Source organism: Trachemys scripta, chromosome 14 (genome assembly GCF_013100865.1).
Source record: "Trachemys scripta elegans isolate TJP31775 chromosome 14, CAS_Tse_1.0, whole genome shotgun sequence".
NCBI lineage: Eukaryota > Metazoa > Chordata > Testudines > Emydidae > Trachemys > Trachemys scripta.
The window spans coordinates 35,923,303-35,936,605 of NC_048311.1; the positions used below are offsets into that span (position 1 = coordinate 35,923,303).

General features: G+C 45.7%; 1 protein-coding gene across 3 annotated transcripts in view; it reads left to right on the forward strand.

Annotated features, from left to right (window-relative positions):
* Positions 1–13,303, forward strand: part of LOC117886920 (butyrophilin subfamily 1 member A1-like) — a 143,886-nt gene that overhangs the window by 28,158 nt on the left and 102,425 nt on the right. For 2 of the 3 annotated variants that reach the window (XM_034789067.1, XM_034789068.1), the window contains one exon: positions 6,415–6,435. The exons of the other annotated variant lie outside the window; for it this stretch is intronic. In XM_034789067.1, the coding sequence (XP_034644958.1) occupies positions 6,415–6,435 (21 nt within the window). The remainder of the gene's footprint in view (positions 1–6,414; positions 6,436–13,303) is intronic. 3 annotated transcript variants of the gene reach the window in all.

The following is a 13,303-nucleotide window of genomic DNA, read 5'->3' on the forward strand; positions in this document are numbered from 1 at the left end:
GCTGGCACACGCGGTACTGCAGCACTACACAGCAGCATCCCCTTGCCTTGCCTTGCCGATGGCAGACGGTGCAGTATAACTGGTAGCCGTCATCATCGTCGTCCCGTGGGTGCTCCTAGCCAGCCTCAGTGAGGTCGGTTGCGGGAGCCTGGACAAAAATGGGAATGACTTCAGGTTTTTTGTAATGGAGATTCAGTCCTGCCTGGAATATCATGCCAGCTGGAGGCTTCTGCCTCAGGCTGCTCTCCCAGTTGACAGCACCGTGCGGTCGCACCTACCCCAGCCTACCACTTGCTCCCATGGCTCATGAAGCCTGGACAGTAGTAAGGAGCTGTTCAACTATTAGCTGAGCAAGTGCAGAATGGTGGTTCACTCGACTTCCCTGTAAGCCAACTGCCCTCCCCTCCCCACTTTGATCTCTGCTTGTGGAGGCAATAAAGTCAGTGTTGTTTCAAATTCATGCATTCTTTATTACTTCATCACACAAAAGGGGGGATAACTGCCAAGGTAGCCCAGGATGGCTGGGGGAGGAGGGAAGCAACTGGTGGGCTTGTTTTAGGGGCACCCCCTAGAATGGCATGTAGCTCATCATTTCTGCGGGATGTCTGGGGCTCTGACCTGGAGCGGCCGTTTGCATCTGTGGTTCTTTAGTAGGCTTGCCTGGTATTCTAGGCAAGACTGAATCTCCATTAGACAAAACTTAAAGAAGAGAATGACCTGGGGAGTCATTCCCATTTTTGTCCAGGCGCTCCTGACCGACCTCACTGAGGCCGGCCAGGAGAACTCATGACAGCAGCAGGCGGTACAGTATGATTGGTAACCGTCTTTCCCAACTTGCAAAGCAGCAGACGGTACAGTATGGCTGGTAACTGTCTTTGCTAACTTGCAAAGGCAAGGGGATGCTGCTGTCAGGGCCGGCTCCAGGCACCAGCCGAGCAAGCTCATGCTTGGGGTGGCAGATTCTAAGGGGGGGCATTCTGTCCAATCCTAGGGCGGCACGGCCACCCTTTTTTGCTTTTTCTTTTTTCTTTTGATTCGCCGCTCTGGCCGCCCTGTAGGGGGCGGTGGCGCGGAGGAGGGGAGCGCCTTGCTGGGAGCGAGCTGCGCGCTCCATCTGCCCCAGCTGGTGCCAGGTCTGCAGCAAGCCTGGCAGGGCAGCCCGCATCCTTCCCTCCCTGCCGACCGGAGCGGCGCAGAGCCCTCCTGGCAGGCAGCGCGGTGGGAGGGGCCGCATGGCGAGCACCCCGCTGAAGGAAGCCCTGGCCGCCCCCCTTCTATCTCTCCCCCTTGTTAGCCGGAGCGCGCACTCCGCTGCCCGGGGCACATCTGCAGTGCAGGGAGTCCCCCTGCACCCTGGCTCCGGCTGCCACGCAGGCTTTTTTTTTTTTTTTCACTTGGGGCGGCAAAAAAGCCAGAGCCAGCCCTGGCTGCTGTGTAGCGCTGCAGTACCACGTCTGCCAGCAGCATCCAGTAGACATACGGTGACAGTGAAAAAAGGCTGAACATGCTCCATGCTTGCCGTGCTATGGCGTCTGCTCAGGCAATCCAGGGAAAAGGGCACGAAATGATTGTCTGCCGTTGCTTTCACGGAGGGAGGATTGAATGACGACATTTACCCATAACCACCTGCAACAAATTTTTGGCCCCATCAGGCATTGGGAGCTCAACACAGAATTCCAATGGGCAGCGGGGACTGCGGGAACCTGGATTCCTGGACCTGAGAGGGGCCCTAGGAGCACATTCAGTGACAGTGGTGGGGGTGAGTGTGCTGCTGGGGGGACAGGAAAGGGGGGCTCCTCCCCCAGAGCTTGCTGCTGCCGGCAGGGGAAGGGCTGGGGGGAGTCCTCCTCACTGTCCCCTGTCCTGGAGCAACCTGCCTGCACCCCAAACTCATCCCCAGCCCTGCCCCACCCCAGAGCCCACACCCCCAGTCAGAGCTTTCACCCCCCCACCACACCCTCAACTCTCTACCCAAGCCCTGAGCCCGTCCAGCACCCCAAACACCTTATCCCCAGTCCCAGCCAGAGCCCTCACCCCCCCACACCCTGACCCTCTGCCCCAGCCCTGAGCCCCTCCCACACCCCAAACCTCCCATCCCCAGCCCCAGCCAGAGCCCTCAACCCCCACACCCAAACCCTCTGCCCCATCCCTTAGCCCCTCCCACACCCCAAACCTCCCATTCCCAGCCCCAGACAGAGCCCTCACCCCTACTCTCGCCCTGAGCCCCTCCCACACTCCAATCCCCTCATCTGCAGCCACAACCCACAGCCCTCACCCCTGCACCCCATCCCTCTGCACCCCTCCCATCCCCAAACTCCCTCCCAGAACCTGCACCCCCTCCCATTCCCAAACTCCCTCCCAGAGCCTGCACCCCAAACCCCTGCCCCAACCTAGGGCCTGCACCGCAGACCTCCTCCCTCACCCAAACTCCCTCCCAGAGCCTTGGGCGGGTGGGGGCGGGTTCTGGGCACAACCAAAATTTCTACAAACCTGCCACCTCTGATCCTGGCCTGCAAACCTAAACTCCCAGCATTCTCAGGACACATGCTGATCCCTAGTGGCCACTGCTGATATCCAGCACCTCCCTCCTCTCTTAACCTGTGAGTCCCTCTCTGGACTGGAACTGGACTGGAACCAAAGACCATCTCGGAAGCAACATTACCAGCCCAAGCAGTCAAAAATCGAGTTAGACTCCCCAAAATCACAGGCTCTACCGCTGCTGCTTCATTCATTCTTTGGTGGCAATTCGGCGGCAGGCCCTTCCCTCCAAGAGGAACTGAGGGACCCGCCGCCGAATTGCCGCCGAAAAGCTGGCCCTGGGGGAGGGCGCAATTTTATATTCTTACCTTGGGTGCAAAAATACCTAGTTATGGCTCTGCCTTCTCATGGGTTCACTACCAGTTGTTACCTAGGGGTGTAGTTAAAATCAAATGCAGCCTTCTTATTTGATGAGACTGTATAATGGTGGTGGTGGTGAGTGTAAAGTTCTGTATCTACCACTCTTAAATAAGGCAGAGCATTTGTCCCCTGCTGCTTTGACATTGTAACCAGGAAACCAGTTAGACTTTTTAAAAATGTGTGTGTGTGTGTGTGTGTGTGTGTATATATATATATATATATAATGTGGGTGTGGGTGTGTGTATATATATGCTGATTTAGATACTTAAATGGGATCTGAACTCTTATCTGGTGTGTGTATATATATATATATATATACACACACACACACCAGATAAGAGTTCAGATCCCATTTAAGTATCTAAATCAGTGGTTTTCAACCTTTTTTTCATGTGCAGTCCCCTAAACATTTCAAATGGAGGTGCAGACCCCTTTGGAAATCTTAGACAAGGTCTGCGAGCCCCCAGGGATCCACGGATCACAGGCTGAAAACCACTGGTCTATGGTAATGACAACCTTTTGTGAACCCGTTAGACATACAGGTTAAAACCACTGATCTAAATGAAGTGGTCAGATCTCCAGAGGAGCTCACCACTCAGTTGCTCCTGTGTTGAGACAACAATATTTCCCACTGACTCAGTGACATTATTTTAAATATTTGTTCACATTTTTGGATGTCCCTGAGCATTGGGATTTCAGAAATTCCAGAATCAGTTATACCTTCTACTGATAACCCACATGAATAAGTGCCTTCTAGTGTGAGTAAGGGATCCACAAACTGTCCCTCATCCCTTATGCTTTAGAAATTATTTCATGGAATTAGCACCTTTATGTATTTCCCCTTAGATCTGGGCTCTGCTCCCTTCATCTCTGATGAGGGTCACCAGGATGGAAGGATCCGGGTGGTTTGTCGATCAGCTGATTGGTACCCAGAGCCCAAAGTACTATGGAGAGATCTCAGTGGGTGGCATTTACCATCACTCTCTGAAACAACATCCCAAGGGATAACGGCTTGTTTGATACACAAACTGCTCTCATTGTAAAAGAACATTCAAACCAAAACTTGTCCTGTTGCATCAGGAACACCGTTCTCAGTCAAGAAAAGGAATCAGCAGTTTATATAGCAGGTGAGTAACATCCATACTCCACACTGAACTCACCTCAACCAGAAACAATACACAACATAGGAAACAAAGAACTGAAGCATCGCTAGTGGACATTTCATAATCTGCATACAAACAAAAGAGATGGGAGGCTGGTGTCTTTACACGGTCAAAGTTCAGGCAGTTTGATTACCTTAATTGTGAATATTCAGATTATCAAAGGTTTAGGTTGAACATGAATTCAAACTTTAATCTGACTTTCCTGAGATTCTAACAAACAAACCAAAACAAAAAAATCCTCCAGTGTATTTGAGAGGAAATAGTCATTCAACCCTTGGATTGCAACCTGAAATTCACCTTCATGTTTTGAATGCGGTAACTTTTATAGTGTAACTTGTTTGTGATCTTTTCACTTCACCAACTTATTGTTTATTATTTGTTATGTGAAATGTCACCTAACTCCTGTTGTTGTTTCTTTTGACGTTCAGTTAGACTTGTGCTTCTTCAGTCATTTTGGTTCGGATCCACAAAGAGACTCACTTTGGCCTTGTCCACACTGAAAAGTTGCACTGATTAGCTATTCAATTAATTAATGCAACCTGCTTTTCTGAACACTCTTATATAAGTTTCAGAGTGCCCTATATTGATTTAGCTTGTCAGTTCCTTACTGACTTAAGCTAAATGGAGGTAGGATACTATTAAGCTAATTTACAATTTAAGGTTTTATGCATCAGTTTAGTTAAATTGGTGCAACCCTCTTTTGAAGTTAACTATTAAACCAATGGCCACCTGAAAGACTTGCACAAGTTTCACTAAATCAGTGCACAAGCCATGTGCAGAGAAGGTCTTCAGCACATTTGAAAATTTTACCCTAGTTAGATGATTCAATCACTGTGAACACAAGCACAGCAAAAGAAGATTAAATGTTTGCAGGAATTGTAATTATGATTCCTCCAAATATTTGGGGGGTAATAGTGAATTTTCAAAAATATGCTAATTAATCTGGCAATTTCTGAATGTTGCTGACCACTGAGAGCCAAATTCTTTGCTGGCGTAACTCTATTGAAGTCAGTGGGGTTTTATGAGCCGAAAACTTGCACTTGAACTCTTTGACCTTCTGAACAGCAGTGAATCCAATCAGGCCTGTTTATTCAAGGATAAATCCGTATTGAAGCTGTGGTAGTTGGAGCCATTTTAAAAATCTGTTTCTGTTCTTTTGCGTAGTGTAGACAGGCACAGGTTCTGGAACCAGGGGTGCGGGTGGTGCTGCTGCACCCCCTGCCTTGAAGTGGTTTCCATCATATACAGGGTTTACAGTTTGGTTCAATGGTTCTCAGAACCCCCACTATGCAAATTGTTCCAGCACCTCTGTAGACAGGCCCATGTTTTCACTCTTGTCTGATAGAATCCTGCTGGAAACTATTTATGGATTTATATGGAATAAAAACATCTTATTTCAGTGACCGCTTCCATACTAAGGCAAGTCCTGGTGTTTTGCTTTTCAGATCCATTTTGCCCAAGGGTGAATCCCTGGATGGTGGCTCTGAGTGTGATCCTGGTGGTTTTGTTTGGTTTCACTGGCTTCATTGTTTGTCTCTTTAAAATGAAAGGTAAATATTAGAGGGAGACATATATTGTAAACATAGGTTTCATCCTAATAAGTGAATAAGGGCAATTTAGGAATTTAACATTAAAAGGACATGTGACCTGCTGGTCTTGTTCTTAGCAAAGGAGAAGAATGCATGTGAATTCATTGATGAGGGACGGTGGGGAGGAGAACTGATGGGAGGAGAGTCTCAAGCAATAGAACTGAGCCAGAGAATCAGATCATAGCAACATACATCTGAAGAAATTTTTTTTTATCCACAAAAGCTTATGCCCAAATAAATCTGTTAGTCTTTGAGGTGCCACCGGACTCCTCGTTGTTTTTGTGGATACAGACTAACACGGCAACCCCCTGATACTTGAGAGCATAGCAGATACAGCTGCATTCTGCTTGGTCCTCCATCTCCCAGTCCTCCCTTCTCCCAGTTCTCAGGGGGTACTGGTGTCCATCTCTGGGTCCACTTGAGACAACTGGAGTGCATAGGCTCTTATATTTGTTCTTAAAATATCTCTTTTGCTAATAAAGTGTAGTGCATTGAGATTATAGTGATGGGCCCCATAGAGATGCCCGGTGGTAAGTCTGTTAATAAACACATTTGTTCCTTAGGGAGAAAATCATAGCAACTTTCACGTAACTCAGACACACCTGTCCATAACCTTGGTGAATTTCATGCTTAAAGAATGTCTTTGGCCAACTTCAGCATAACTCAGACACATCCCTCTATGATCCTAGTGAATGCCATACAGATTTTAACTCTGATGAAGAAAGGACATGATAATAATTTATATTTATTTGTGTATTTTTAAGGGAAACTTACTGAAGAAGTTGGTAAGTTTCAGTTTCTCTTTTTGCACAAATACAGTTTTTGTATACACTTACACAGTTGTATATTGACCTGTTTCTTTTGTTTGATTTATTTTATGTGTGTTCTTGTGTGTGTGTATGGGCATGTTAATCTCGTTTTAAAAAAATCTGGGGACAGTTTAAATTAGATAAACTTCATACCAAAATGTTATTGGCGGAGTGATGGGGAAGATAAGTAAGACAAAAGAGGAAGCTGAAAAGCTATAATCTCTCAGCCTGACTTTTCATATTGCTGATACAGTGAAATAACATAAGAGAAGGAAAGCTCATAATAAATGTTTATATTTATTTCTGTTTATTGTTTAAGGAAACGAAATGTAGAAATTGGTAAGTGTCACTATCCCCACCTTTGACAAGAAAACTTTTTGTACAAAATTGAATCCTCAGATGGTAGTTTCTTTAATTGGTATGGAGTTGTTTGCTTTTAAATGTAACTTTTAAAATTTTATTGCAAAATGAAACCTGTTTTTGTTTGCTTGCTTGTTTTTTTTTGGGTGTGTGCATGTTTGTTTTTTAATGTAAGTTTATAGAATATGGGGAAAGACTAAATAGGATACATTTCACACCAAAAGCTAACTTGAAAAATTGATACGAAATAGAGTCACAGACTACAGTTTAAGACCAGAAGACACCACCAGATCCTCTAGTCTGAAATAATCTTTCAGCCTTAACTATCATATTGATGATAAAGGGAAATAAAACAAGATGAGGGTAACGCACCACAAAAACTGATATTTATTTCTTTTTCTTTTATGGGAAAAGTGATGCAGAAATTGGTCTCATTCACCTCCCTCTGAGGAAAAAACTTTTGTGCAACGTTGGATCCTTTGAGGGGGTTTCTCTTTAATTTTTGTGTAGTTGGTTCATTTTTAATTTAACTTTTTAAAAGAAATGGGAACAAGACTGAACCTGAGGAATTTCAAACCAAAATGTAATCTGAAGTGTTTTACTCAACAAAAATGAGTTTTGTATTGTGATGATCTCTCCAGACTCTCCCGGTTGAATAGAAATAATCCCTGAGCCTTTACATCAATAATTTCAATCTAAAACCAAAGACATGTAACTTGTAAAAGAAGGAGCAAGATACACCTAAGGTACAATGCACTCTGACAGTATGGGCACGTCTCCAAGCAAAACCAAAACCAAACAACTGCAGCAGCCAGTCTCAGAGCCCAGATCAACTGACTTGTGCTCACGGGGCCCATGCTGCAGGACTAAAAGGAGAAGTGTAGACCTTCGGGTTCCCACTTGAGCTGGCTTTTAGCCCTGCAGTGTGACCCCCCTGAGTTGACCCAAGCTCTGACACTCCTCCACGGGGTATTTATGCTGGGCAGATGTACCCCAAGGGTATGTCTACACTGCGACAAAAGACCTGTGGCACAGCCAGGGCTGGCCTGAGCCAACTGACTCGGCTCACAGGGCTATAAAATCTCAGTGAAGACATTAGGGCTCAGGCTGGAGCCCAGGTTCTGGGAACCTCCCACCTTGCGGGGGCTCAGAGCTTGGCTCCAGCCTGAGTCCAAAGGTGTCTACACTGCGATTTATAGCCAGGCAGCCTGAGTCTGCTGATCCAGGCCAATCTCTGGCCTTTTATTGCAGTGTAGACATACCCTCGGGGGCTAAGCCCGATAGAAGTGCCTCTGTGGAAGGGCAGTAAATAAATGCTCATAATCTGCAGAAAGGAAACCAATGTACAGCCATTGTAAAGCTTCAAAACAAAGTTCTTTTTGAGAGATGTCAAAACTCATTGACTGTAAAATCTCTCTACCCAGCATTCCATAACTCAGACAGAGCCCTACACATGCCTAGTGAATTTCATACATATCAGATTAATTCCTTTAATTGTGTACCAATGCAGAGAGAATTTCTGAATAATCATTAATATTTATTTCTGTACTTTTTAAAGGGAAACTTACTGCAGCACTTGGTAAGTGTCATTTCTCCTTTTTCCACAGCTACAACTTTTTACACAGCTATGGCTTGATTAGGGTGGGAATTTTGGATTGCTTGTGTGCATGCTTGTGTGTTTCTTTAGTTTTATTTATTTTTATTAATGTGGGGTAAGGCTAAGACTGATGATTTTCACACCAAAAGAGAATCTGCAAAAAGCAACACACAATTAAAAGAAACAGGTTTATATAGAAATAAGTTCTCAGTCTTAACTTTCAATTGACAATACTGAGAAATGACACGAGATAAATGTCATATAAAGAAAACAATTTGAACAGAAATAATCACTCAGACTTTACGTTAATGTTGACAACTAATGTAATAAAGACATGCAAAATATAAAAGAAGGGGAAATTAAACCTTTTCACCTTTGTAGTAAGACTTCAGTATTTCTAAATAGATTTGTTTCTATTGACCAAAAAAATAGCAAATACACACGTCATTTTATCTAAGTATATGTATTTGTAACTTAATTTTTCTCCATAATTGTAAATCTTTACAAATAATTATTACAGTTGTGACCCTGCAAAGTTTCATGCACTTAACCTGGGAAACTAGCTTTGCAAAATATTTTTAAAATGTCACAAAGGTTTTAATTTCAAATGCTTGAAAAGGATGTATTCATTTGTTTGGGGATTTTTTAAAAAAAATTCTGATCAACACTTTTTGTTTACTAAAAATAAAAACTTGATAAATGAAAAAAGATCTTTTTAATAATATATTTGATTTGAAAAAAAAATCAAAATATTTCACAAAAGACAGAAAATGATCATAGTACTGACAAATTTTTGGAAAAAACAACAACATGTGAAACAAAAAAACCCCACAAAATATTTCTCTGAGAAAGGTCATTTTTAAAAGAAAACGTGTTTATTATAATTCATTATTTTTCTAGCCTCATGTTTTATTTGCTGTGTCTGAGTAGAACCTATTGAACTCACTGGAACCACCCATATACATAGAAGCATAGAAATGTAGGGCTGCAGGGGACCTTGAAGTGCAGGACCAAGTAAACCCCTAGACCATCTCCGACAGGTGTTTGTCCAACGTGTTCTGAAAAACCTCCAGTGATGGGATTTCACGACCGCTCTTGGAAGCCTATTCCAGATCTTATCTACTCTTAGAAAGTTTTCCCTAAGATCTACTCCTGACTGCATACTCACCACTCCATTATCCAAGTTTTTAATATAAATACTGAATAGTACCAGACTGAGGACAGACCCCTACAGGACCCCGCTAGCTATACAAACTTAAACACGTTAATCTATCTTTGTAAGATCAGGACCTATGCATTTAGTTTTGCTCTCCCTGAACTAAGTGGGAGATTTGCTATTGACCTCAATGGTTGAATGATCAGGCCTTTTTTACCAGGTATTTCGCAACATAACTGTAGAGTGTCAGTGGGGAAACGGCGATTGTAATGTGTTAATAGTTACTTAGGTAATAGAACTTCTTATAATAGAAAAGTATTTTAAACATGTAGTCACTAGAGGCCCCTCTTCACTGCAGAGTTAGTCCTGATGATCTACACCTTTGTCTGAGCAACTGGGTTAGTGTCACCCAGGTGTGAGTGTCCCCGTGCAAAGCCCCACCCAAGTCATACCCAGATTGCTGTGTCCACAATGGTGCTATACTCACCCAGGGCTTCGCATGGGACTTGCTATCTAAGCTGCCTCCACAAATCTTTTAATGCTCATGTCAGTGTGAGGTCATAGAAATGTAGAGCTGGAAGGGATCTGAAGAGGTCATCTAGACCACCCCTCCTCCCCTCCCCTCACTGAGTCAATTAAATATACCTGGGTAAAGTCCCCTACTATATCTATAACTATCTATGCTTCTGCTGCCCATTTCCCTATGTTTGCAAGCATTGCTGGTTGTATTGCTCAGATGCATGTGGCAGAGGGTGCCACAATACATCACTGGTTTTGTGCATATTCTCCCTTCTCCTGCCCCCACCCTTGGAATTCACGTGGTCAGGGAGGAGGGGGCAAGAAAGCCTGCTGCAAACCCAGACCCAGGTCTGAATCACGTCCCCTAACAGCTGTAGGCTTAATTGAAAGCAGCTTAAGAAGTGTTCCTGACTTTAACACGCAGGTGGCTTAGGTGCCTATGGTTTTTCCCCTCTTGCTGCCCCCGGGCTGGTTCCCCGGTCAGGGATTGTGACAGTGCACCCCATAAGGCACCTTACAATGCGATTCCCAAAAGCCAGCTCAGTAGGCGGGGAGCAGCTAAGCTAGCCAATGGGAGAGGCCATCAAGGGGGGAGGGGTGTCCTAAGCCCTGCCCCTCTCTCACAGACAGGTACCTAAATTTGGGCTGCAGAGGGGCGTCTATCTCTGCGTAGCCACCCACAAACGGGAACCCACCACCTGACATCAGGTGGCTCAGGCGCGTAAGGGTTTTCTTGCTGGAATGAGGTAGGCACCTGCCTCGCTCCACACAAAATGTGAGTGTGGGTCGGGGGGAGGGAGAAGGAGGTGGTTTTGATGATGTCATCCAGCTTGTAACTTTTACCCCGTGGTTAGAGCACTCAGCTGGCATGTGGGAGACCCAGGTTCAGTTCTCCCGTCACGCTGTCCAGAGTAGCTCAGGAACGTGAGTACCAAACTCAGGGCAAACAGTTACAAAGCAGGGCACAATCCCCACACTGGTTGTATGTTCTGTATTTAGATTTCACCTACCAGGTATCAAATGTGAACCCCTCAAACACTATAACAGTTTGAACATGGAGTCACAGACAGGCCCCTTGGGTACTCCCGTCTATCTTGCTGCTTTTCTACCTCTTCCCCTGCTACATTTCCCTGCTACTCCTGCTGCCGCATTCCCAGCAGCAGAGTCGGGGCAGCCATTGGCCACAGGTATCTACGGTTAAAGCCACCAGTTGCTGTATCCTGGCCAAAGAGAATGGTGGAAGACATGGAGCAGCAGACAGCCTCTCCCCAGCCCAGGAAGAACCATTAATAGAAACCTTCCCACCCCAAGGCAAAGGGAGCAGGAGGTGGCGGCACTGGAGGGAGAGCCTCTGCCTAATCCAGAAACAGGGAGCAGCATCCAGGAAAGAGCCCCCCTCAGTCCAAGGCAAAGGGATGTGACAGCCCTGAGGGGGAGACCTCTCCATTCATGTCTCTGAATTTAATATTTCAGACATGTAGAAATATTCACCAGAACCCATGTGGTCAGAGTTAAGGGTGTTTGGATGCTGGGCAGTGAGAAGGTTTCTGTTTACTGGTGTGTGTGTATCCCAGAACCCGTTAGGTTCCACCAGACTGCTGTAAGGGGAATCCAAGCGTCTGAGCCCCAGGATCCCCACATAAGTCAAGCCTCTGGGACTGGAACAGAGCCCATCCACTGCTCCAGACTTGGGGTCCCTGGGCACATTCTTGGAGTGCTCTCTAGTCCCCTGTCCTGAAGCCTGGATCCCGCTGCCTATCCCCCTGGTGCAGAGCTGACCCTTCAGACTCCCACATGCTTAAACACACCATCTCCCAGAACTCCACGCCGAGATGAGAGCCTTCTGGTTTTCAGCTGAACTCTCTCCAGAGGCACGCGGTAGTTGTGAAGCATTTAACACACACACAGAGTCTTTGCACAAGTCCAACACATTATTGCTCTTTCACTTAACCAGAAAAAGCACAAGAGAATTTAGATCACGTAGCACAAAACGACCAACCTAACTGCAGTGCCCCTGACTAGCTGACCCTTCCCTTGGGAGTCCTTGGGGCCATCTGGGCTCAGGAAAAGCAGACAGGGCCACCTCACCTCATGAAGCTGCTGCATGCTGGGAAACTTTCCTCTCTCCTTTTGATTTGGAGATAAAGAGTGCGATCCATGAAGGGACCCAGTACTCCTGAGGGAATTCTACACCAAAAAGCTAAACATTCTGTGCACAATATTTTAAAATTCTGCATATTTTATTTGTCAAAATAACATGATATAATCATGCCAATTTCAATTATTTTGGTAATTTATTTCAAAATACCTGTAGGCAACTATGTCCATAACAAGACAGAAAAAAAAAAAAGATTCTGTATTTTCTTTTTTGACAAATAGATTCTTTACTGGGCATATTAATTCAGAACTCTGAGGAATTCATTTAAACTACAATACAGAATCTCTCCGAGATTGCCCAGCAGGAGAGCGTGTGCTGCTCCCTGCCCTCCCACAAGTGACCTACCCCAGTGATAGTTCTAGGCACTGATGGGCTGGTGACCCTGCACATGGTCTAACTCTGCTGCTCTCACTGGTGTTGGGGGCTGGGAGTGCTCCAGTGCATCTATAGGGGACTCTCTCTACGGAGCCTACATCACATCCCCAGGAAAGGTCCAGTGTTAAGTCACAGGGTTGCAATGAAATGCTCCCTCCTGCAGAAAAGGGACTGTAATTAAATAGCTATTGGAGCGGAGTCCTGCACCTGCATCTTCTACCTCCCAGTGCCCTGATCCCCTGGCAATAGAGTCATTGTCACTTTCTCCCTCTGACCCAGGGGCTATTTAATTATTTAGTCAACATGGAGTAGCTTGATCAGAAGAGACTGAGGGAGCCCCACATCAGAATATCCCAGACCCCCGTGGTTAGGGCAGTCACCTGAGCAGTGGGAGACCTGTGTTCAAACCCTTCCTCCCCATCAGGCAGAGCGGGGAGGAACCTAAGGCTTTGTCTACACTGGTAATTGAAAGACAAAACGTTTGTCTTTCAGAGATGTGGCAACACAGCCATGTCACTAAACACTGTGTAGTGTAGCCATAGCCTTAGTCTCCCATATGCCAGGTGAGTGACCCAGCCACTGGGCTCAAACTTATAAAGGAGCCTCTGCCAGCACCTCCTCTGGATTTTGTCTGAGCCCTGATCCAAAGGGGTGCTCAGCGCACTCCTACAGGATTGGG